The sequence below is a fragment of the Tyto alba genome, unplaced genomic scaffold (genome assembly GCF_018691265.1).
Source record: "Tyto alba isolate M040663 unplaced genomic scaffold, T.alba_DEE_v4.0 Super-Scaffold_13, whole genome shotgun sequence".
NCBI classification, from domain to species: Eukaryota; Metazoa; Chordata; class Aves; order Strigiformes; family Tytonidae; genus Tyto; species Tyto alba.
In genome coordinates, this window is record NW_024881275.1 from 25,491,937 (window position 1) to 25,517,817 (window position 25,881).

Here is a 25,881-nt window from a genome sequence, read left to right on the forward strand (position 1 = left end):
CCCTGGCCAGAGGTGGAGTCCGACTTGGAGCTGGGGGAGCTTCAAGAAGCTTCTCAGTGACTGCTGTAGTCCCCTCCTCTGCTACCAAAACCATCCCCCCACACACAAACCCAACACAGCAGAGCTGTGTTTCCACACCTAAGGCAGTCAGTTCCAGGTGTAATGGACACCCCTCCAAGTGAAACCAAACCATGGCCTGTATACTGCTGCCAAAGAGATTGAGAAAAATGCATTAGCAGTATCAGTTGTGGCATACCACTTTGCTGCCTTTAACTCCAGTTCATACTGAAGCTCCAGCATATCCAACACGGCAGCACTCAGAGGCAGCGTAACTTCGTTCAGGCCATAATAGCCTACTGTTAGTCTTCACTCTCCATTAGATGTTTGCACTGCCCATATGGGACTATTAAGGGGTGTGTGAGTTTTGTTGATCACCCTTTGGCTCTCGAGTCAGTGAATCAGCTTATGGATGAGAATCAGAGAGCGTCAACTGGTGCAATGTTGCCATCGGTGCACCACTGTGGTAGTGATTGGCACCTGCTGTTCTTCAACCCTCAGCAACTCCACAACAGGAGGGTCCTCTGAGAGACCAGGCAAAGCGGACAACTGTTCAATTTCCTGTCTCAAAGGCCCACTGATACCCCTTTGGGTCCTTGAAATACCCTCTCAAGGTAGTCTCTGCCAAGGATGCTTGGGGCCTCTAGGCCAGTCACAATGGGGTGTTTATGTCACTCATTCCCAGTTAGACTCACTTCAGCTTCCAAAACAGTTAGCTGATGGGATCCCTGTCACTCAAGAAATACAGATGGGTTCTGCCCCTTTATAGCTTGATGGCAACAGAGTCCATTGTGCACCAGTGTCTACTACAGCATTATACTCCTGTGGGTCTGACATGCCAGGGCATCAAATCCACACAGTTCAATACACCTGGTTGTCCCTTTCTTCCACCTGGCTGGAAGCAAGGCCCCTCTAATCCTGGTCATAGTATTTGTTACTCACCTTTTGTAAACATGAATCTATTCAAGAGGATCAAATTGAAATCAGACCTTCCACTCTGTGTGGGGAACTGCCCACTGGAAACCGGAGTGGCATTTTTCCAGGAAGAATCCACTTTGTGACTGTTTTTCCTTGCAACACAGTACCTATTCCTCTAAGGTCAAGACAGGTTTTCCGTCCTGCTTCCTCATGTCCTCTCCATGGTCACACAGGTAAAACCACACTGTACTGCATGGTGCGTACCTTCTATATCATCTCTATTGAGCAGAGAAATGTTACTCCTAGTAGCTGAGATTTGAGCCCATACAGGCAGGGAGTAGGACATACCCTCTTTGAATTGCTGGAACTCCTGGGACAGTTTCTTCACAGCTGAGACACAGGCCCATAGGGAGGAAGAGAGACTTCCTTCCTATTGCTGGACTTGGACAGCCACTTCATCCACCATTTGTCCCTCACCTTCTTTCCAGGACATTGCTACCAATGAGTTGGCATATGACAGTGTTGCACTTCATAGAAACTTCCACCACATGGGTTGTCTGCACTGAACTTCTTCTGGATCTCTGGGTAACTGTTCATTATCTGGATCATTTTAAATCACTTTCAGCATGGCTAACGCCCTCAGGTACCTCATACCTCTCTCCGTGGTAGTCCACTTTCTTGGGTAACATGTAACATCTTCCTTGAATGGATACCCTTCCTTCATGCTTGACAGAAGTCACTTCCAGAGGCTGAGGGTTTGTGTCTTTTTTCCAATCACCTCGTCAATGCCCCCTTCCCTAGACAGGGATCCCAGCTGCTTGGCTTCCCTAACCTTTAATTCCAAGCCTCTGGCCCCATTACCCAGCATTGGAGCATCCAGGTAACCATGTGCTTGCCTGGATGGCAGCTGAAATCCTTTCGCATATCTCACAGCTCACCCAGGGATAGAGATCTCTGGTGCTGCCTCTTCCTCCTGTTCTCGTAATGACTCTGGTTCACCTTCATCCTTCCTCACTAAGTGAACTGATTTTTTTGTGTATTTCTTCTGCTGTATAGGGTTGACTGATACTGGCACAACTTGGTTCTCTGGTTTACCTGCAGGGCCTGTCACCAGTGTTTGAGTAGCCACAGTACCTGTCACTGGGGTTTGAGTAGCCACAGTGCCTGTTGCCAGGATTGGGGTAGCTGCAGTGCTTGTCACGAGCGCTGGAACAGACACAGTGCCTGTCGGTCTGTTTTCCCGCCCTTCCCCGTGAGGGTGCTGCATCATATTGAGCAGTTTTTGGTAGATACTGGCCAGGGCCCAGCACAGTGCAGCAAGCTGTGCCTCTCTGGAACAGCTACAGCATTTTCCTTTCAAATATTCTATCACTTCATCAGGGTTCTGTGGTTGTTCAGCAGTGAAGTTCCAAACCAGTGGAGGTGAGAAGTTCCCTAGATATCTGCCCATATTCTCCCCCATATGTCCTGCCACCCATAACTATCCAGCCTTGGGGCACATCTCTGGGTAGTATTCTTAAAAAATTTTTGTGTAACCCTAAACAAGACCTGAGACACATTCAGGAGACATAGCAATAAGAGCATGCTGGCTTAAACATCCCAAGAATATTAAAAATTCTCAGAAGCTCTTGTAATTAGCCTGAAGGAGAAAGGAAAAAGGGAAGGTGAAAAAGCGGAAGAAAGTAATCTCCTGTCTTCCTCATAGATTGGGTGTAATTACTAAAAAATTCCGAGAGAAGGTGCCTGAGATGCAGGCATGACAACAATGCTGCACAGAAATACCAGCTTAACCTCATGATCAGTGATGTAATCAAATCATAAGACAACATTACTCAGTACAGCAAAATGATAGTCCTGATCCCTCTCCTAGAGGTGATAAACATTACCACATGGAATACATAGTGCATGTAAGGATTTATATAACACCACCATATGAACAAATGAACAAACACTGTGATCAGAAACAACTTAACTGATGTGTATAACAAATTTGTTTTAACACGGTCTGGTCAGATCTGTCATTTTCTCAACTCTTCATGTCCCACATTAGGCAACAAAAGCACTGTTGTGGTTTAAACCCAGCTGGCAACTTAGCACCATGTGGCCACTAGCTCAGTCTTCCTCCCTTGGTGGGATGGGGAGGAGAATTGGAAGGGAAAAGGTAAAAACTTGTGGGTTGAGATAAGGACAGTTTAATAGGACAACACAAGGAAATAATAAATAATAACAATAATACTAATAAATGAATATGTAAAGCAAGTGATGCACAATGCAATTGCTCACCACCTGGAATCCATTGCTCAGCCCATTCCTGAGCTGCAATCCCTCCTCTCCTCAGTGAACTCCCCCAGTTATATACAGAGCATGACATCACACGGTACTGAATATGCCCTTGGCTAGTTCAGTTCAGCTGTCCTGGCTGTGTCCCCCTCCCAGCTTCCTGTAAAAATTAGCTCTATCCCAGATGAACCCAGGTCACTGACATTTTGCAATTATGCTGGAAAATATTCCAATTATCAAGTACTCAACAAATGTACAATAACATTTGCACTCTGAACAATGTAGATAAATGGATCATGTAATGATGATTTCTAAAATGCGTATCAAAATGTATATGTTGTCCTCAAGCAGTTGTTAAACTAGGAGAACTATTTTTTTTAAATAAATAAATATGTACACCTCATTTCCTTCTCAGCATTCATCTATCCATCTTTATCTTACTCTTCTTCCCCTGTATTTTCAAGCCCAATCTCAATAAAAAAGTTACTGAAGTAAAAAGTGAGACAAAGGCAAAATACATTTAGTACTTACCACTGCACAGATATATTGCCCAAAACCATTACATACTGGGAAGTGGCACAGACGGTCAACTGAGAGTAATCTGCATGGACTCTGGATACCTAGGATCCATGTTCTATGTCCATATATAGCAAACTGAATGATTTGACTCTAAATATTGAATTAGTTCTCTCTCCTCTCAATATATTTTATACAATGCTGAATAAATATATTCTTGATTCAGACAGTTCTGAATCTTGGAAGACTTAAATTGATATAGAAAAAGCCATATAGTGAATGATAAAAGTTTATTTCCCAAATGAACACGTAAATGTATGTGTTTATTTTGAGATAAGGGAAATCCTTGAAACATTTCTCTCCAATAAAATCCCCACAGCACCCTTTTTAATAAATATTTTACTGATTTTAGGCTATTGCAGTCTGTATGCTGAACTTCTCAGAAATTACAATTTTCTTACTGGGTCTCTAATTTAATATCAACAAACTTTCTTCTTTAAATACCTTGCTAAGAAAGTAATTACCAATTTTGTAACTGCAGATACTGCTTTTTGATTAGCTTTCTAATCAAAACGTTAATCAACACTGTATTGGCTTACCACTTGATTTACAGGAAGCAGATGTTACAACTAGTGATCAAGCACCAATATTCAAGAAATTAAAACCAAATTAATAAGGCTGTTCATCACTGGAAGGTATGAATGTATACACGCAGAAACAAAATATTAAAATATTTTATAAATTCAAAACTATCAAATTTTATATTGCAGCATCAGATTGAAAGCTGATGTAATTCTCCCTAAAACTTTTGAGATACTTTAGGATGCTTGTATTTGTCTTAGAGAAAACAAAACAAAGCAACAATATACACACACTAAACTAACTTGTCTCCTTGTATTCAACTTATATGCTTTGTTTTAAACAATAATTTTCATTCAAACTGGTTAGAATTCACATCTCTGCATCTCCCTTGTTTCATCTTGGTTGTAGTTTGTCAAAGGAAGTTTCTTGTGGCCTCATATTTGCCTCCTGGATAAAATCAGTTTACAAAAGCATTTTTATTACTAACCAGTTAGTCACTATAATCCTGATTAGTTTAAACAACCACACAATCCCAATTTGTCAGGTTTCAGTGGCATGAGAACACATAAAATGAGACCCCATAAAATCTAGAAAGCCGCTATCTTCAAACTAGGTTCTGGCTACCAGGAAAGCTTCTTTTTATATCTCTTTAGTCATTAGCACTGTTCTGCTTCAAATATCAATAAATGTTTGTGGTTACAGAACTTATATTTCAGAGGATTTTTAAAATTCATTTGGATATTAATTCATATATCTACCAATCAACACTTAATTCTGGTTGCCTCCTCTCAGTTTTTAACACATGTATCTTTGACGCATAAACTTTTATTCTGTTACTCTTTCCAGAATATCTCAGTATTAGTCATCAGTCATCAACATTTATCAGGAGACACCACACCTCTCTCACTACTTAGGAAGGTTAGCTAGTCAACACTGACTATTAACTACCTCTGTTAAAGCTTTATTCATAAACATAAACTTACCTAAAAACCTAAGACAGTTTTCTCATCACATTTCCTCAAAATATATTTTATGAAAACTCTTAAAGAGTAATGTATATAAAGCTGTCATTTTTCTCTCGCATCCTCAATAAAACAACTGATTCAACCAAAAATTACCAATTCTGAATCAATATACTACTTTGAATCTATTAGAAGTCTGCAAAATAAATCCACTATGTGTACCGGATTTATTTTATTTGGTAGATACTGAAGGTAGTTCTCCTCTGCAGAAACCTAATGAGGTAGTACTTTGAAGATCCAATACCATGATCTCAATACTAAAGAACAAGTCAAATTTCTATTGTTTCAGCACATACAGAATGGATTTTTTAGAAGTCATCATCATGTATGGATAAAGGATGCAATATGCTTATCTTACTTGTGAATTTCTAGTCATACGCAGTAAGCTGATGCAAATACCTGTGGGGGTTTTTTTGGCTGTAGTGATTTTAAAGCAAGACTGTAATAGAATACATCTAAAATGCAGTTAACAGCGTATATAAGCAAAAGCAGTTACAGAGAACAAAGCAGTTCTAAAAGGAAGGGTTCTCACCTGCACTAAAAAGCAATTAAAAAGAAGGACTAAGAGGATAAAAATAAACAGTTTCTACAGTGACAGGAGCTAGTGGAGCTTCACAAAAATCTGCACTGCTTAATATGTTCATAATAATCCAAATAAAAGGACAGTTTAAAAAGTGTCAAAGAATGCTGACAGAACAATGTTGTTTGAGGTACACGGAACGAGCTGAACGTGAAGAATTATTCTGGATCTTACAATACGCAGTAATTGTATTGTTAATTAGAGAGGGAGGAAAACAATCCAAAGCTTTATTTATGTAGTGAAACACCCTAAGCTCTGAAAACACTGGATTGATACACTTGCAGTGGACAGAAAACCAAACAGAATGATTCTCTAGGTTTTGTTAAAAACTAAGCAGAACAAGAATACAGGAAACCTCAGTGTGCCTCTCTCTAAATTATGCATCTGCATTACCTGTGTAATTCTGGCCATTCATCTGAAAAACAATACAGTAACCTTGAAAATATTCAAATAAAGACGACAAGCTTGACAAAGGATATGAGTAAGTTTTGTGAAAGGACAGACTAAAGCTGAAGACAGCTCTGAAAAAGAGCAGGAATATGACAGAAGTTTACAATATCATAGGTGGAAAGGAGTAGGTCGTTCCTAATTTCCTCCAAAACAAGATCTTAAGAGCTATAAAATGAAACTAAGAAGTAGCAGGGTCAGATAATATGAAGTTAACCTCTGGAATTCCTTGACAAAAATTCTATGGAACCTAGATATATATGTACATATTGAAATGGACTGGACAAATTAATGAAAGAAAAATGCCTCTAAGGCTATTATAAACAAATACTACTTCTCTCTCAAAACATCTCTGAGCTGAAAATTACAGGAGGATGAGAGATCATTCTGAGGAAACAGCATTGCATGATCATTCTGTTCTTCTCCCTAGACTTTTCCCTGTTGGCTAATGTAAGAGAGAAGAAAATTGGTTAGGTCAATCTTTGGTTTGACCTAATACAGTTAAACTTTTTTGCTCAGAGACCTAGATGAATACCAGAAAGTGAACACCTAAAAGACAGCAACACTTAGAAGAGCGATTTGATTCCTGTTCCAAAAATAATGCCACACCCTAAAATTTCTTTCTCAAATTCCCAGAAGAATTTAAAGTGTATGAATGTAAGATTTATAACAGGACATACCACATATATGTAGGCAAGTATGCAAACACATATTTATATACACAAATATGCATTTCATCAGAATTTTTTACTAGAAAAGCAGAATTTCATCTCTTTCACTTTAACATGCTGATGCCTTCTTTCTAAACAATGGGATACAGAGGACAAGCTGAACGAGAAGTTATTTCTCTTTTTGAGTTATGGAAGGCAGAATCTTTGAAAAAATTGTAATACTTTATTGAAAATGGAGTCAGTATATGTATTTTTCCTGTTACTGTGCTGAAGTATGTCTAGATGTACAATATTTACATAGCTGAAGCTGGAATAATCTCAATTTAGTAATTATCCAGAATTTATTATAAACAGAAACACTAATTATCAAGGGATCCTTTCATAAGAAAGATGAAGCTGATTCAGGACTAAGAAGTATATCTAAGAAGGCTGAAATTTCATATTAAAAAGGTTATTTCAATACATACTAAGGAATATATATACAAAAATTAATCAGATTGCATGGGAAAAAAGAGAGGATGATTAATAACCCTGAAAATTAATTAATAGAATCCAGACATTCTGCCATATTGAAAATACACAGGGATTCAAATAACCTGCAGAAGACACTGCAATGTGTTTATTTCTGAAATACCTCACTGATTTTGGTTTTCAGAAAAACCTACAAGAAATAAGGATCACAGTTTCATTAAGCAGATAACAATTTTTTAAAAACTTAAAAAAAAAAACGCAACACACCACTGATGTTTAATTTGGATTAGTTATGATTTCTAAAGGAAAAAAAACTTCAAATAAGCCAAACATGCACTGAAATACAGTTGAGACAACAAGAACATCATCAACAAATGATTCTGAATTTTTAACTGCTATGATTAATATAAAAAAAATAAATGTATAAATAATAGTTGCAATCTCACAAGTAACTGTATCGGACCATTTTATGTCAAAAGTTGAGGCTATATATAATAATGTTATATATACATAAAATATAAAAAGAACATGATAAACTCAGCAGGATATTTGTTCCCCAGTAACAAATGATTAAAGGTGAAGCTGGTAGAAGTGATGAAAAGGTTTAACTAGGCAATATACTAACAAAATACAGGCAGGTAGTTTATCACCCTGAATAGCTAAAAACTCCATGAAATGCAATACAACAGCTACATCTGTTTTAGTAAGTTAATGTATTTTAAAAGTTATAATAACGAATAAGCATTTCCTTTGGAAGGAAAATGAAAGTAAACACTTACTTTATAAGTGGAATAAATATATTCATAAAAATATTCTGCGCAGCAATTTAAATCACTGACTACATCACGGTACTTAGTGGTTTCATCAGAAGATTTCAGTATTTCTCCCAGAGTACTGAATGTGGGAACACTTTTGGGAAGATGAATCAGTATGTTCATAAGGAGGATTCATGATGGATTTGGGGCATCGAATAAATTAACTGGCAAGGAGAGGAATATATATTGAAAGTGCTGACAAATTTTTGGGGAAAGTGAGGAGGATTATTTTCTGTAAAGGAACAATAAAAACAGCATGGAAAAGAGTTTACAGTGTGAAAATATTATTTTTATGAACCGGACCTTAAAAATCAGGACACAGCTATGCAATGATCTGAGTGGGCCTAGACACAACGTATAACAGCATTTACAAAGATGAAAGGCCTGTAAAGACAGACTTACGTGACTTGTAAACTCTCCGCTGTTAGATTATTCCACATGATCTCATTAGCTTGAAGGTTTTCATTTTCTTCTAGTAAAGACGTATCAAACTCTATTTCTTGTTCAACAACTTCTGATGACCTAATTTAGTAAATAAATGTTATGTTTTCAAAATTAACGTATATCTTTGCATAGATCATAAAGCAAATTATTATGTTTTGAATTATTTTAATAATTAGAATATAGTTAGAATTACATATGGAATAAAGAAAAGGTAGCAACTAGATACATATTCTTTTTCTTCTGAATAAAGAACATAGTCTTAAAATCATACCAGATAATAAAATGGCATACAATTCTTTGAATTAAGATCACAGCATAAGGGCTATCGATGTGAGCAGGTCCACTGTTAGCTGATACTGCTATAATGACCCACATGTGATAATTATCAATTTGCACATAACAACAAAAAAGTTAATGCAAGAAGTCTTAGGACTATTTCTACATATACTAGTACAGAGTAACAGTTCAGTAAATGGCAAACATGGTTCATTTTTAAAGTAAAAATCTTTCTTCCATTATCTGCCTACTCAGCAGTCTCAGGCATGGCTCAACCTGCAATAACTGCAGATTACACAGTAGTACCTGGAATTCATTTTAAACTAGAATTTGGACAATAAGAGAAATAAAACAGAGGAACTTATCTTAGCCCAGAATGCAAACTGCATGCAAATAAACAATAAACTGCCTCACACTGAATTTGGACTGTCATGTATAGTCTGCTGTCAGCACCAAAGTTATGGCTCTTCATATGTAATAATGGTAACTGGAATTTTGCTTTTCTTTTGCCAGCCAAAGAGAAGGATGTTTAAAGAAACAGTCAGGTTAAAAACGAATTTCATCCAGCTTTCTGTACATGCAAATAGAACAATTTTCAAACTAAGATACAGCTTTACAAGTAACAATGTAAAAGGAACCAAATAGAAACAAATTAAACTCTAATCAATTAAGCAGTGTTGCAGTTTAATGCAGGATTTTGTTAGGAAGAAACATGAACATGCATACCAAGGTGAGTATGTATACCTGTGAGTATCTATGAAGTCATTATACTCAGAATTTGGGTCTATCTGTTCAACTGAGGTCTGGATCTCTTTATGGACATTCACAATCTCCTCTGTTACAAGACTGGTGATCTGGCTATACTCATCCAAGATTCCTTTTCTAGAGAGGAAAAAAAATTCTAGTGTATAACATGGCACGGAAGGCATAGATGGCATTGAAGATGCTTCAAACTTTCAATTTGCTGTTTCTACAAATTCTTGTTGCAACTGGCTAAAAAGGGAAAAAATAAGACAATATATTACTCAAAGATATAACAGACCAACTGTGGCCTTTTCTTTACAGATTGGCTACGAGTGAGAAGACCATGCTTCTTGTATTGATTTCAGTGCGTCTACATACAGGGTAGCTAAACTCAAAACTGTACAGATTACAAGAAAAAGGGATGTATACAGCTCACTGATTACACTATTCTTCATAAATGACTTATCATGCTTGTTATAACCTACACTAAAGCTTTTCATGTTCTGACTGACAAAATAAATACATTCTGGCATAAGGAAAAATGAGTCACAAAATAGTATGTATTTTCTTTAAAAATTGGTTTTCTTTATTGTTTTAACTATCTTTCATATATTTATTTTATGATTTGTTATTCAGACAAAAATAAGCATACATCACAAGTTAGTATGTATTTACAAGAAGAAACACAATCAAGCAAGAAGTTCCTGTAAGAAAGAAAAAGCCACCCAGCTTTGTCTTTACCTGCTTCCAAGAGTGGGAAAAACCTAGTAAATAGGGAACAGTAAAAGATTAGGTGATATTGTGCCACTACTCTTAATAGTAACATCCTCAGAACACCCTCTTTAACTTTCAGCTTTCCATAAATGAACTCTCATAATTATTTTGTATTCAATTTTTATATTTAATAAACTTGCTAGTTTGCCAGGTGCTGCTGCAGGGTGAGCTTTCTTAAAGTACTGATGAATTTTGGACAGCTCAGAGGAGCATGTAGAGAAAAAAGTATCCACAGATTTTTCCTGGATAAAATCTCGAGTTATGTTTACTCTGTAAAAAGTTATGTGATTGGATTTTTTTAATATTTTTTCTGTGGAGAAAACAGACAAGAGAAGGCATTAAATCTTGCCTTGCCTGTGAACAACATGTGTGAAAAGGTTCCAGAAGTTAGTTCAAAGTGTGATGAAAAGATAGGTCAATGTCGACTACAGCAACATATAGAAGAGAAAGGGAATCTAAGTCAATTACAAAACAAACAAACAAACAATCAGTGGCAGTATTAATCTACACTTCTTCAAGTTTATTGAACTAAATCATCTGCAAAATCAGGATTATTATGGAAGCATGTTTCACAGAGATGGCCACACCAAGTTCTACACCTGAAACCATTACCTCTTTTTATACACCAAAGATACTAGAAAGGACTAATTTTCCACTCAGATCTCACAAAAAATGTCTATGCAGTGAAATATTTTTTACAGGTTTTTATTCCAGACATAGTAAAGGTGAGCTGGTTCAACAGTTTTTTGTTCCATCATAAAATTCTTCACTGAATTATATCTCACACTTCTGAAATATCACTTTAATTACAGCACACAAATTTATCCATAGCCTTTTGCTGCGGTTTTACATACAAAATTAAGATTAAAGGAATGTATACAGACTACTACAAAGGCCTATTTCTTTCTAATACCTACACCACAATCAAAGGAATTAATATGATACTGTAGGGCAGTTAATGGTGTCTATACCACCGAAGCATGTAAAGTGTGAAATCCCAAACTTTCTCTTATTTCATGTGTGCTGAAGTCAAGATGAACAAAAACTTCAGAGAAGGTAAGAAAATGAATTAAGGAAGAGTGCCTCACATCTAAATGAACAATATCTACAAAAAAAAAAAAAAAAAAAACAACCTGCCTTTCATTTTAGGCTAAGTGATTTAAATAACATCCCAGAAAAAGACCTACTGAACAGACTCCCTAAATAACTTCCATTCTTCAGGAAAGAAAAAGAGGCATTATGGCGTTTACAAACTAGAAAAGACAGCTTAAAGTCCTCACTGTCTGATCTCCAAGATCATCAGTTTGAACATCTTCTGTAATGATGTAAAAAATTGCCTTTCAGGAAAAATTTAATTGTATTTCTAAGGTTGGATTCCTTACAGTGAGATCAGGTTTATATGATCCTGTTACTCCTCCCACACATATGATTAACCACACATCTGACTGGCCCTTCTCCACAATGACTTTTAAGACAATTGTCCAGTTTAAGCCAAATTTGTTGCTGGTGAAATTTCATGAAAATAAGACTACCAGAGAGGCAATAAACTTGCCGTAGTATACCAGCTGAAGGACAAAGCATGAGCTCAGCCATAAAAACTGCAGTTAATCTGCAAGATTTTAAAGTTTTATGAGAGATGCTGTCTTACTAGAATGTTTAAGTAACTACTCAAAACTAGTTTATTTGGATAGACTTTTCTATGTACATCTGTCAACTGAAAGATGGAAACATCTTTTTTTATTATCCCTTGATGTACAATTAATCACAACTTATTATTTTAAAATAATCCTATAATTTAATTAGAATACTCTACATAAAAAATTCCTCAATTTAAAAATATGTAAGAATACTTCTTACAGGGCTTTAATCATTTCTTCTTGCATCTTCTGTAGTGAATCAAGTAACAGAGGAAGTGTAGTATCATAATACTGGTGCTGATGTAACTGTGCTCCTTTCAGTGCCAATACATACTGATTATGCAACATATGAAGCTTCATAGTGGCTTTATCACACCGATCTTTGGCTTTCTCAGTCTCCTTTCCTAAGAGGAAACAAAAAAGAAAAATGCACGTGGTAATTTAAAAGAATACAAACTGGTAGATGACATAAATCTAATAGGTTTATGGTAAATTTGCACCTTTTTGTACAGTAGTCTTTTCTAGGTACTTCTCTGAAAAAGGTAAAATGACTATTTTCAGATCATTAGTAAGACCAAATGTTTTGGGTTTCTAATTAAAAGACTAAGTAAGAAAAAAATGCTGTTATTTTCCTTGAGCAGAAATATGAGAATTCTTTATCTGAAAGTATATGAAAACCACTATCTGCAAAGATAATATAACTATGAAGAATAAAGAACAAAACTTATACACATGACTATCACAAAGCTAATCTTTTATTTTCCTCAGAGCAAATAAAGATTTTTTAATGAAGAAAGAGATGTTCTACTAGGTCAGATCTATGATTCATTAAAAATCTGTCATTCATTGTGAGTAAAAATTCTGTCGCTACATATCACCCCAATAAAGCAATGGTGCAGTCTATGTCTGAGTAGCTGTACTCTCATACTATTACTCCTGCCCAAAAGGGACAGCTTCTCTACCAGAACTTAATATTTCCTTATCGCTGTTAGTATCCTGTTCAGGAGGTTGGCTCTACAGCCTCAGGTCTACTTTATTAGAGACCAGAAGTCCCCAAGTTCATGTTGACAAGACCAGTTCAGCACTGAACCTGAGATCTACAAGATACTTCAATAGGTCACCGATTCTATTCTTTGCCATGGTAACTGCACAACTATGTGGCATAAGTTTTTATGATTTTCCTAAAATGTCCAATGACAGATAACTTTGCAGCTTCTTAGTAGCATTCAAATCTGATGCTATGTTAGCTAAAGCATTTCCCCACCTCCCTGTCCGTTCACTCTCCAATGTAAATTTTTATTGGTTTAATTTAAACCCTTGCTTACTTCATAAGTGCCATGGGTATGAAAAATACACTCTACCATCCTCTGCAGTCCACATTTTATACATTAGATTACATACCCTCCTCTTCTGCCCCCTCTTCTGAACTTCATACTAACAGACCTAAAAGTCTTCCCTTAAAGATTCTGTTGTCCTTTTGCAGTTGATGGTTCACAATCTTACACAAGTGCAACTTCAGACAAGGCTCAAAGCCAAGGAATAACTAGGTACTTCTGACCCATAAAAAAAAAAATCTTTAAAAAATTAAAAAAAAAAAAAGGTCTCTTTTTTGAATACAACATGACATCACTGATTACTTTTTCCTTAGCATCTGATCCTGCCAAGTAACACTATTTTTTTGAGACTCATCTCTCAGTTTATCATACCATTTTTAACTCTACAGCCACCCTCCAGCACACTTTTAGTCCCTTCAAGGTAAAGTGATGCCTGGGAAATTAATAAACAAACTGTGAAACAAAGTAATGAAACACTGAAAACCCACCCAAACCTAATCTCAGCATATAATCCTGCAAAGTCCCACAGGATACATTATTCTGACAGGACCTCCTTAAAAACCATTCTTCAAGCAGCTTTATGCAAACACTTTTGCACCTCTCTTAGGATATTTTCAACTTGATCATGCATTGTCCTTGTCATAAAAGGATATGAGATTATTTTGATATGATGTCTTACTGAGACACAAAAATTCTTACTCATATCCTTGTTATCTTCTTGATATTTATGAATTTCCTTATTACTTTTTCAGCAACTAAAGACATTTCAAATTAATCCTGCACCTGCAATTATCAAGTACAGATTCACAATTACCTGCACAGATATACACTAACTAAACCAATTTCATTGAGACTGCTACCTTTCTTATAATTTTAAAATACCTTAAGTAATAAAAGATTTTATTTTAACGTTTCTACCACCTATCACAAAGTAGCTGAGAAAAAAGAAAAAGGAAACATTCATAGCTAAGTGGCAGACCAGAGTTTTGAGAGCAGATCTTGAAAAGCTAAAATTCTGTCATCAGAGGAATACAGAAAGGATTGTGAACTCTAATAAATGAAAGTACAGAAACATGTTATGGTACATCAAAAAAAAGTTGAGGGAAAAAATTGTAAAACAGTAACAAATCCTCTTTCATATACATTGGAATCAGCAAGCTTGTCAGAAAATGTATAGGACAGTCACTACATAAAAGGAGCTGGTAGGAAAAAAAAAATTTTTTTTTTGCATCTGTGCTCACTGTGGGAGACCTTCAGAGATTTCCAGGATGAAATGTCTCTTTATGCAAGAGTCAATGAATCCATCTCTTCTGAGGTGTCAGAAGAAGAGATTAGAGAATAAGCAAAACAAGAAAAATTTGTGAGGACTGGAAGATGTTTAGCTTTGAAACTTTGAAGGAACTTGAGAAAGTTTTAGCTGAAATATTACGGTTAGTTTTTACAGGTGCAAGTAGGCACTCAATGGAGCGCCCCAGAAATATTAGTTGGGTTCTGATACATGCAGTGATGAAGATGATGATGAAGATGCTGCTGAAGGAAGCAAATAGGGGAACCAAATGTGAAGAACTGGAAAAAAGAAAGCATTAAGATGTACTGATTAAATTACAAAATGGTAAATTACAGTGTGAATATTTATAGAGGAATGGGCATATAGCATATGGGAAAGAAACTATTCAAGCTTAGTAATCTCTTATAAACTTACAGAATGCATTCAGGAATGAGATCTTGGGGTTATTACAGAAAGATTGATGGAAATGTTAACTCAGTGTTCAGCCGCAGTCGAACAAGATGTTATTTAGCAAAGGTCTAGACAGCGTTATTACACCACTGATTAAATCCACATAAAACAGCATGCAGTTATTTCACCTCAAGGAAGACATATTTGAAATGAAAATGGTTTAGAGAAGGGCATCAAGCATTCAGAAAGGTAGGAAACACAAGGAATCCAGAAGGAATGACTAAAATGAGGACTCCTGAAGTACCAGGAGACTAAGGAGCAACATCTGAGATGGGAGACATAATTAACAGACCTTCCCAACCTCTTTCAATGTAAGAATTATAAGGCATTATATGGAACTAGTATGTACTTTGTTAAAACCAAACTACATTATTCTTAACTAGAATGTAAGTAACCTGTGCAATCTTTCAGTTAAAGTTATCATATAAGCATGAAAAACTTAGGTGACTTAATAGTGAATGGACAAGAGTACACAAAAAAAAAAAAAAAAAAAACAACAACCACAAACTGATTTGCTACCAAGGGCTAAGAGAGAAGAGAGACAGCAGTTCTGACTCAGGAACTGCCTAGGTAATATGTTACCATGAATGTGAGACAGCTGTCTACCTGTTCGTCCCCTCATGTAGCTCTCTAGACATCTGCTACTTCACTACTATCAGCTACATTTTAAACAGAAAGTAATAAAAATTACTTTAAAAGGTCTATCATTTAATTGAAAACAATCTAACTGCTGACCTTATTTTATATGTGGAAAGAACAGATTTCTTACACTATAGTTTAGCTGAATGAATAAAATTACTCGGCACAACAAAGACAAAACATATCTCCACAGTTGTCACCAGAGAAGTATTTTCCATTTAGATATGAATGAAACAATCCACCGTAAAAATGTCTGTAAAACTGTTTGAGATAGACGACAATCTCAACTCTCTAAAACTTTTGCCGGACATAACAGGTTTTGTCTTTGGCAAGCAACCAAAACTTACGTTTCAAGGGGATACTGTGATTTTTTTATTTCCCCAAAACTTAAAAACACTGTGCTATCTATTTCTGAATTAAATATAGATCATTTGGAGGAAAAAAAATCCAACACATCACACCCAGAGTAACATCTCAGAAGTCAGATACCACCAAACCTGTGCATGCCTGACACCAACGTACCAGTACAATGGGATGGTATACAAAGACTCATACGAGGACCAAATTCCTTCTCTGTATACATTATATCTCAGATGAACACCTCAACTAATTTCAGAATAAACCAAAGTATCATACACAGTCAGTTTCTAAATACAGTAGGCTACAATGTCAACCTGGGTCGTCTGCAGAGCAAGACAGATGCATTATAAGGTCTTTCTGGAGAATGAGTGTTATGTGAACGTGGGGAAAGAATGGAAAGTGAATGAAGATGGTTTGAAGGGGAAAAGCTCAAGTAGTAGTTATGGTATAAGGACTGAATGAAAGAGGAGAGAATGAGGCAGCTGGAACAAAGAGCTGGAAGCACCAAGTTTTGCTTGCCCTGGCCCATTCCCTTGCGAGATACACTGGCCAAAGAAACAGGAAGAGGGTGGTATCAGAGGAAGAAATGCTGGATAATTTCTTGGGTTTATTATATGTTTGGCCACTTCTATCAAGCATGCCCTAGATTACATAATCCAAAATTATCTCCTTATGTCATGGCTTAAGATCACAAAACCTACAACTTGTCCATGCATGTATTTAAAATACATCCTCTATCAGGTGTCAGTTTACCAAAAAACAGCATGTCAAATTATGCCACGTACCATCAGTACAGGCTTCTGACTTACGAACCACAACAGCTTTCAACAGTTAAACTAAACTGAAAATTTACAGTAAAAATTATCACAACCATGTAACTAGAGATTTATCAATACTATCTCTCTTTCAGAAACCTCATTAATGGTTAAACTATCCCATCTTCCCATCTGCCTTGAGGAGTAAATTCCTTTGCTATATATTATTCCTCAGCAGAACACCTCAACTAATTGAAAACTAAATCAAATTATCATATACACTCAAATTTAAATACAGCCTTTGGACCTAAAATTAATACAAGAAACACAGCTACAGTGTTATTTCCATATTGTAATTTATTTTTTAAAGCAGCAAAATGCAGCAAGGCAGAGTACACAGTTTTTCTACATGTCAATCAGCACAGAGGAAAACATCTGATTTTATCTGTATAATAGATTTCATAAACAAATCTAATTATAATTCTACTGACATCAGTTGTTGACAAAACTATTTAATGTTTTACAAAACTCTCTGTGTATACAGTATGTCATGACATAAACAGTATCATGAAGCCTGCAAAATTAAATTATTAAAAGTCTGACATTTGCAAAGAAAAGGCTGGCATTCTTTTAAAAAAACATTCTGGAGAGTCAAGTATTTCAATTTCCAGTAAAAACTCTTATAAGGTTTTACTACATACAGTGCAACAGACCCATCCAGAAAAAAAATGGTTTAGGGTATTTTCTATTAGAAAGGCAGATTTGCTATTCCGAAGTTCTTACAATTGGAAGTATCAGTCTCTTGTAGACTAATATTCACCTAGAATGGAGGAACAGAAATTGGATAGGACAACCAACTGAGACCAAATGAGAAAAATTTCAGCTCATAACATTTTTAAATAAGCATCAATGTACAGTGCAAATGTCTCAAAGAAACTGACATTCAGAAAATAAATATTGTAAATACAGAAAATTTTCATACTTATTTTGGATTAAAAATATGTAATTATAACTGGAGAACCCAGGTTTTTACCCCTTTACAACTTTTTCTGGTTGGTCAAAAACTGTAAGTAAAGGCTCATATTCCCTTACATGTTCACCATATTTAGTTATCACTGATTTCAATACCATTTAACACTTGTGAGGTCTTCAAATTTACATTATAGATTTTGACATTTTATTTGAAGAGCAAAAACCTGATTCTGTGGAATACAGCATAAAGCACGTACTAATTCACATGGGACAAGGATCATTGAAGGTTACCTGTAGTGTGACATTTAAGACTCAAGTCAAGACTTGGTACAAGCTTAGCTGTTCAGATTTCAAATCCAGCTTCATGATAGCACGCTGAACTAATGACTGAGGTTTACATCTACTGCTGTTGTTCTGCAACAGAAAATTGCAGTTAAGCTGCATCAGTTACAGCCCATCAGCTCAATTTTATGGGCAAGTAAATGCCCAAAAAACAAAATAATTTTCTTAAAAGATCTATTCTTTTCAAATAGAAACAGCATATAGGTAATGTCCTGGTTTCAGCTAACATGAAATACAAAGCTTTCTCCTTGAAATCAAAAGCTGATACAGAAGCATTTTGGATTGGTTAACTAAAGAAATATGTCACAAAGAATTCCAAAACTGAATGCAGTAAGAAATTATTTCTTTAAGTCACCACTGTAAATCAGCTGCTAGCAATAAAGCTCAACACAATGCTTCGGTGGATACATGGTATCATAACGCCTGAACTGCTGTTCCACTGCAAATGTGCAAATGAACTGCAAATCGCCCTCCACCTCCGGCAAAACCCTACACCAATGACATCCCATTCTACAGAAAGACTGGATTTTTTCCTCCCAGTTTTGCTTTGCAGCAATGGTAAGGAAAACTCTCTAGAAGACCTCCTGGAAGTATCGGTTATTAAGCTATTTGTTCTTAAGTTTGCTTTGTTTTTATTAGATTTGTTTCTTTGGGACCTTTGAGGACAGGAAAGGAAAAAAAACAAATTAAATAATAAAAACTTGAGGAGACACAGAAAGCTAAAAGCTTGTAAACGTCTAAGCATGTATTCATACCTGAGATGCTCTCTCAAATTTTTGCATATTTAAAGTGTTTGTTTTTAAAAGACATTAAATATCATAATTGCTTTTTGAGGAGGCATAATTGAAATACTAAATGTGTGTAAAAGTTCATGAAAACAATATAAATCTGTCAGGCACATTTTGGAATGTCTACAATTAGAAAGAATTTCTTTTTTCATATAACTACGAAAAAGTCTGCCTGCAGTCCAAAGTTATGATATTTTAAGAAGCACTGCCCCTTGCCTCTTACTCTTGGGAACTTTAGTGATACTGATAGGTATGACCTTCAGCCATTTTCCAGTGATGACAAAGCGTTCATAAAAGAGGCAATGGAGATCATTGTAAAGGCTTTGCTCACAACAGATAAATTAACTTTCTGCATTTATAGCTCCTGGCATTGAAACATGACCTTTGTCTTCAGTGCACAGTGAATGCTGTCCCATGAAGAAACATTAATAAAGATAACGACCATCTGACAAAGGAGAGTATCATTATATTACATAAGTCCAGTTTTTGACAATGAATTTAATTTAGTTTCAAAAGCTGGCAGAGACACACCTGACATGACAATAGGTTATATACTCCCAATAGAAACACAGTGAAAAGACTTAAATATGCTAGAACTGCGAAAACAGAAAAGCAGCAGAATTACAGAACAAAATGAAAATTAAAAGGACAATCTGAAGATCTACACATGAGGAACAGCAGGATAGAAAATCCTTGTACATAAATAAAACTATGACTAACAATCTCAGAGAAACTCGGGAAGACAAGAACAGATGACAGGAACTCAGATAACTGCCTCTGTAGACAATGCAGTGCAAAAATCAAATCCATTCATATTCTGGGTATGTGTAAATATAGAGAAAAACAGCAGAAGCAATGTTATAGTACATGTAGGAGGCAATGACACTGTCAGAGGAAACCTGGAGAATATCAAAAGTCACTACAGAGCTCTGGGGGCAGCCATCAAGGGCATGTGAGCCCAGCTGGTGTCCTCCTCAATCCTGTCAGTGACACACAGCAGTATGAAATCGTCAGGATCATGGAGGTGTGGTGAGCGGGCTCCCATGATGAGAGCATTGCTACGGAGAGGTACTGGCTCTTGGGGAAAGGCAGGCCAGGAACACAAGAAGAGGGTGTTGCCTTTTATGTGAGAGAGCAGCTGGAGAATGTGGAGCTCTGCTTGAGGATGGATGAGGAGCTGATGGAGAGTTTATAGGTTAGGAACATCGAGAGGGCAGGCGAGGTCCCTAGAAAAGCTAAGAAGCTTGCCTTCAGAGTTGTTGCAATTTTCTGTATTACTACCTCACTAGAGTATCACAGTATTTGATTTCAGAAAATTTTAAAATGCAAAAAAAAAGAGGGGAGCATTAGGGACTTTGCCCCCCCTTTTTTTTTTCTTTTTTTTTTAATAAAGCAACAATTCTCCTGTGACAGTCCAATGGAATCACAGTTAATGTCTCAAATGTCCAATAAAGAACTTTGGTAGAGGGAACAGTCTCTATGGAAATGCCAGGGCTGTGATGGAAAGACACAGTAAGAAGAGTGTGTCCCACGGAGGTGGAACTGAGCTTTTCTGAGGCTGGAGTTTCCTATCTTGAATGACTCTGTGAAGAGCCAATAGAGAAGCCATGTTCAGGATGCATGTGCTGAGAAGAAAGGCCAGACACTGGTCATATCTGCAGGGAGTGGGGAGTAACTCCCCAATGACCCCCAAGCCCACCAACGCATTTCCAGAAGTCTCTGAAGGTCCGAACTACTCATGCACCAAAGCCAAGAGAATTCTAGAAGCACACTGCTTAATTAGCCTAATGAGTCTGGGTACCTGTCTTGAGGAGGGGCAAGATATTATAAAAGGACATGAATCGAAGCCCCAAGTGGTGGCACCCCTCCTGGACTGGACTTTTAGGCTGGCTGAACCACGCTGTAACCAGGACTGGTGAACTCTGTCCTTTTTGTCTGTCTCCCTTCCTCTCTCATCCTCTTTTTCTCTCTCCCCTTTTCTATCCCATTCTCTATCCCTATATCCCTGCATATACGGCAAGGCTTGTTGGGGCATGTTTACTTTGTGGTTTGTCGATCTAAGTTGAGAGGGTTTTACTGCTTGTTGCAGGGGTAGCAAGGCTTACTGACAAAGTTTCATGCCAATATCCATTGTGAACAAATAAAATCTAAGGGTTTGAGTTGAAGAATCTCTGGTGTTGTTTCACCTTAATCCTGACCTGGGAATCAGAGAGTCTGAGGCACTGTCCTGAGAAACTGGGACATGATAACTCTTCTGAGAAAATATGCAAATCTTCAGCATATACTAATGTTTCAGGCAGAAAAAACATTTCTTCCTTGGTTTACTTTAGAATCTTTAATTTTTTTAAATACCAGCACTAAGGTATAAAGCTGTCAATGCATAAAGTGATCTGACATTTCCCAATGTTTATGACAGCAGTTTTTCAAATAATTTCCCAGAACTGTATTTATCTTTTCATCTACATATTTTCAGTGTGATAAATAATAGAAGAATTTTGTTTTCGCTAAAAGTAATTAAACAATTACTTTTATTGAGTTAGGGTAAAGCTATTATTAGTACAACGATTCAAATTTTAAGAAAAGTAAAAGAATTTACTACTGGGAAACGAAAAGGGGGGAATTGATCTGAGGAAACACCAACATAACAGCTCTCCCCTTCTTGGGATGCTCGCCAGATGGTCCATATCAAAGGACGGTAACTCCCTTGTGATTGAATGGAAGGAAGACAGGATGGGCCATCTCTGGGATCTGTTGTCTTTGAGATAAGAGGGGAACTAAAACCACTGAGCCATAAAGACAAAGGAGCTGCAAATTAGCCCAGATTTGAAGGACAGGACTGAGTTTACACAGAAGTAAGGGTCAACTAGCAAACACAGTGAAGAAGACTACGAGCCTTCATCTGAAGACCCCTGCCCATGACCACCAGGAAGCACTGCGCAAGCGCGACCGGAGGAATTTGGGGTGGGGGGATATGTTAATGATTTCTCCGAACTAATGGTAATATTCCCTCCCTGTCCTCAGAGTAGTGATGCATATGTATTAGTGTAGATGATGAACATGTAATGTTTTATACAATAAAAGGCAGCCCCTTTAGCTCCAGAGGGCACGCCACTGCGCCCAGTGCTGTATTCTTTGCTCCACTGACTTTGTCCCCAATAAAACCTTTTTTTTATATATACATGGGCTTGTTTCTCACATTCAGCATTTTCAATAACACCAGTAATTTTTGAATAGTCTGCTGTCTCCACATTTGTTTACCAGTAACAAAATTCCCATATAGTCTCTTCCTTATTTATTCCAACTCTAGAGACACACATTTTCATAGAGCATTATTTCATTGTGCCTGGAAAAGATATTCCTTTATTTGTTTACATTATTCTACTGAACACATAATTTATACTTATGAATGAGGTGATCAAGGCTTTCAAATAGGTCTTCTTTTAACAACATTTTTTTTAAAGCAATACAACATTTTTGTATTAAAAAATCCTAGCATTTAACTTAAATCTTCTTCCACGAAATTATAAGTAGAGGGAATGTTAGTGGGGCCTCAGGATGACCTTTCTCTTAGGTGAATTTTGGTAAGGACTAAGCACTTCTTAAAATAAAGCAAATAATTTTAAAACCTTGATATGACAGAAAAAAACCCAACCCTTACGATGACATATCAAGACAATGTAACTACTTTTATTCAAATTGATTCCCAGTACTGAAGAATACATTGCACGATTTACAGTGCATTCTTGAGAAAAATTTGTTGCCTCCTGCTTTTGTAAACAACCGTCTAATTTCTCCATTACTTCTATTAAGCATTTCCTCATAGTTTGTTCACTTTCCCAAGTCTTCATCACTGAATAGGAAAGACACAGATTGTAGAACTTGCTTTATAATTGATTATTCTATATTACCCACTGAACTGATTTGGGGACCTTCCTGACCCGAGATGTCTGCTTAAACTCAGTAATTCATGTGATGCTAGCCATACCTAAATACCACAGGTGATAATGAAAATTATTTCCTCATAAAATAGTTCTTAATGAGCCCAAGAAAACCACCAGTGACACGACTTTAGCATTTTGTTTCCCATGCTGAGCCTGGATTCTCTTCCCTAAGAATAGCATAGCATAGCAGAGCATTGAATAGTTCAGATGGAAGGAACCTACAACAATTGTCTAGTCCAAGTGACCGACCAATTCAGGGATGAACAAAAGTGAAAGCATGTTATTAAGAGCATTGTCCAAATGCCTCTTGAACACTGACAGGCTTGGGGCATTGACCACCTCTCTAGGAAGCCAGGTCCAGAATTTGACCACCCTTTCAGGAAAGAAATGCTTCCTAATGTCCAGTCTGAACCTCCCCTGGTGCGTCCTGTCACTGGATCCCAGGGAGAAGAGTTCAGCACCTCCCTCTCCACTTCCCCCCCCCAGGAAGCTGTAGAGAGCAATGAGGTCACCCCTCAGCCTCCTTTTCTTCAAACCAGACAAACCCAAAGTCCTCAGCCCCTCCTCACAGGACATGCCTTCCAGCCCTTCCACCAGCTTTGTTTCCCTCCTCTGGACACGTTCAAGGACCTTCACATCCTTCTGAAATTGTGGGGCCCAGAACCACCCACAGCACTCAAGGTGAGGCCGCCCCAACGCTGAATACAGTGGGTGTCCTGGGTTGAGTGAGTGGTGGAGTTTTTTGGTGGCAGGGGAGGGGGCTATCGGGGCGGCCTCCTGTGAGAAGCTTCTCGAAGCTCCCCCAGCTCCACGTCAGCTCCACTTCTGTTTGGGAAATTAAGCCAATCGGCTGCGCCTCTGCGATAACGTATTTAAGAAGGGACGTGGTGACGGGCGGTGGGACTTGTGAGGAGGAGTTGCTGCAGCTGCATGGACACCAAGGTCAGTGGAGGAATGGAGGAAGAAAGGAGGGGGGAGGTGTGCCGGAGCAGAGACCCTCCTGTATCCTGTGGGGAGACGGCAGGGCGGCCCCCCCCCCGCCACCCATGAAGATCTACGGTGGAGCAGACATTGATTTACAGCCTGTTGTTCCTGCTCAGCTGATCAAGGTTCTGTGCCCGAAGAAGGCCGGGGTCTCATGGGAAAAGGCAGCCCCGCTGCTGTAATTCAGTGCTGGGAGGATTGCAGCATGCGGGGGAGTCCCACGCTGGAGCAGCTCGGGAAGGGCTGCAGCCGTGGGAGAGAATCCAGTCGGAGGAAGTTAGTGACCCGTGATGGAGCAGTGTGGGGAACGCTTCGGCCCATGGGAGGAATTCAAATCAGAGAAAGTTTGTGGAGGACTGTCTCCTGTGAGAGGGGGACCACGATGGAGCAGGGGGTAACAAGTTCTGGACACTCCCCTCACCGAAGATGAAGGAAGTGGCAGCGCTGACTGCACTCCCCATTCCCTGCCCCTGCGCCACTGGGGGAGGAGGTAGAGATATTGGGAGCAGAGCTGAGCCCGGGAAGAAGGGAGGGGTGGGGGGAAGGTGTTCTCAAGATGTGGCAATGCTTCTCACTGTCCTCTGTTATGTGTTGTTAGTGTCTGTAATAAATGTATGTTCTTTTTTTTCTTCCCCTAACGAGTCTGCCTTTTGCTCGTGATCATAAAAGGGGGATTTTCCCCCATCCCAGTCTTATCTTGAACCCCAAGCCTGGCTCTCTGTCCCTTCTCATTGCCGGAGGGGAAGGGAGAGAGAGGTGCTGCATTGTGGTTGGCTGTCAATCAGACCTAAACCACAACAGTGGGATAATCACCTCTTTTGACCGGCTGGCTACGCTGTGTTTGATGCACCCCAGGATGCAGAGGTTTGCCCTCTGGGCTGCCAGGGCACACTGCTGGCTCACACTGAGCCTGCTGTTGGCCAATGTTCCCAGATCCCTTTCTGCAGGCCTGCTTCATAGCTACTCCTCTCCCAATTTATACTTGTGCCCAGAATTCAGGAGACTTTAAAAATAACTTATACCAGTCTACAAAGTACTTTTTATGCAAACTGCTGCAACTAAACTTTGTTAGTTCTTTCTCAGAAAGCAAACTTGAAAATTTAGTGAGTGACCAGCCTTGTCATCACTCTCCAAATAAAGAGGTGCAAATGCAGTGCTCTTAATTAACATGAGTTTCACAAGACCAAAATCATAAAGATAGACAGAAATAAAATAGGATCTTGGCTTTTAATCTCTAAGGTCTTTTTTCCCTTTATGTCTTGCAAGAGGCTTACATGAATGTGTTTCTTCAACAAATAAAATCACCCACTCCTTCCTCCAATCAACTTATTTCTGAGAAGAGGATAAGGAGTTTTTCTCAAACCATATTTACCAAGTTAATGACAAATAGTTTTCTAATGGAAAAAACCTATTTGTATATACTTACAGATTTCAAATTTACAGAATACCAGACCTGATCTTTTGAGTTAAGAATAAATTCAATAAAATTACCTGCTTTATGTTAAGATATAAAAATAACATAGTTTAAAAATAACAAAAATTAAAATGCAATCTTTTGAACTGCTGTCAGATGTTTGAACTAATAAGCATCAGTAGTAAACTCTCTCAGATCTGTAAGTGTTGGTCTGTGAGGATTGAGGAGAGCACATCCTCGGGTTGCCTGTCCATGCTGAATGGAAACAATATGCCCAAACTGGTCCTACACACCACAAGAAGTCACTAAGATCTTGTGGCTCTGCACTACCCAGAACTTCCTGCTCTGGAAGCTTTATTTTACATGCAAGAAGCAACTCC

At 37.7% G+C, this 25,881-nt stretch overlaps 1 protein-coding gene across 7 annotated transcripts in view; it reads right to left on the reverse strand.

Moving 5' to 3' along the window:
- FER (FER tyrosine kinase) overlaps positions 1–25,881 on the reverse strand; it is a 196,971-nt gene that overhangs the window by 140,584 nt on the left and 30,506 nt on the right. For 6 of the 7 annotated variants that reach the window (XM_032984034.2, XM_042787613.1, XM_042787615.1 and 3 more), the window contains 3 exons: positions 12,455–12,638; positions 9,824–9,961; positions 8,762–8,881 (listed from right to left, as the gene is read on the reverse strand). In XM_032984034.2, coding sequence (XP_032839925.1) covers positions 8,762–8,881; positions 9,824–9,961; positions 12,455–12,638 — 442 coding nt within the window. Of the gene's footprint in view, positions 1–8,761; positions 8,882–9,823; positions 9,962–12,454; positions 12,639–18,104; positions 18,447–25,881 lie in introns of those variants that run through there. The other variant, XM_042787617.1, reaches the window with a different exon arrangement.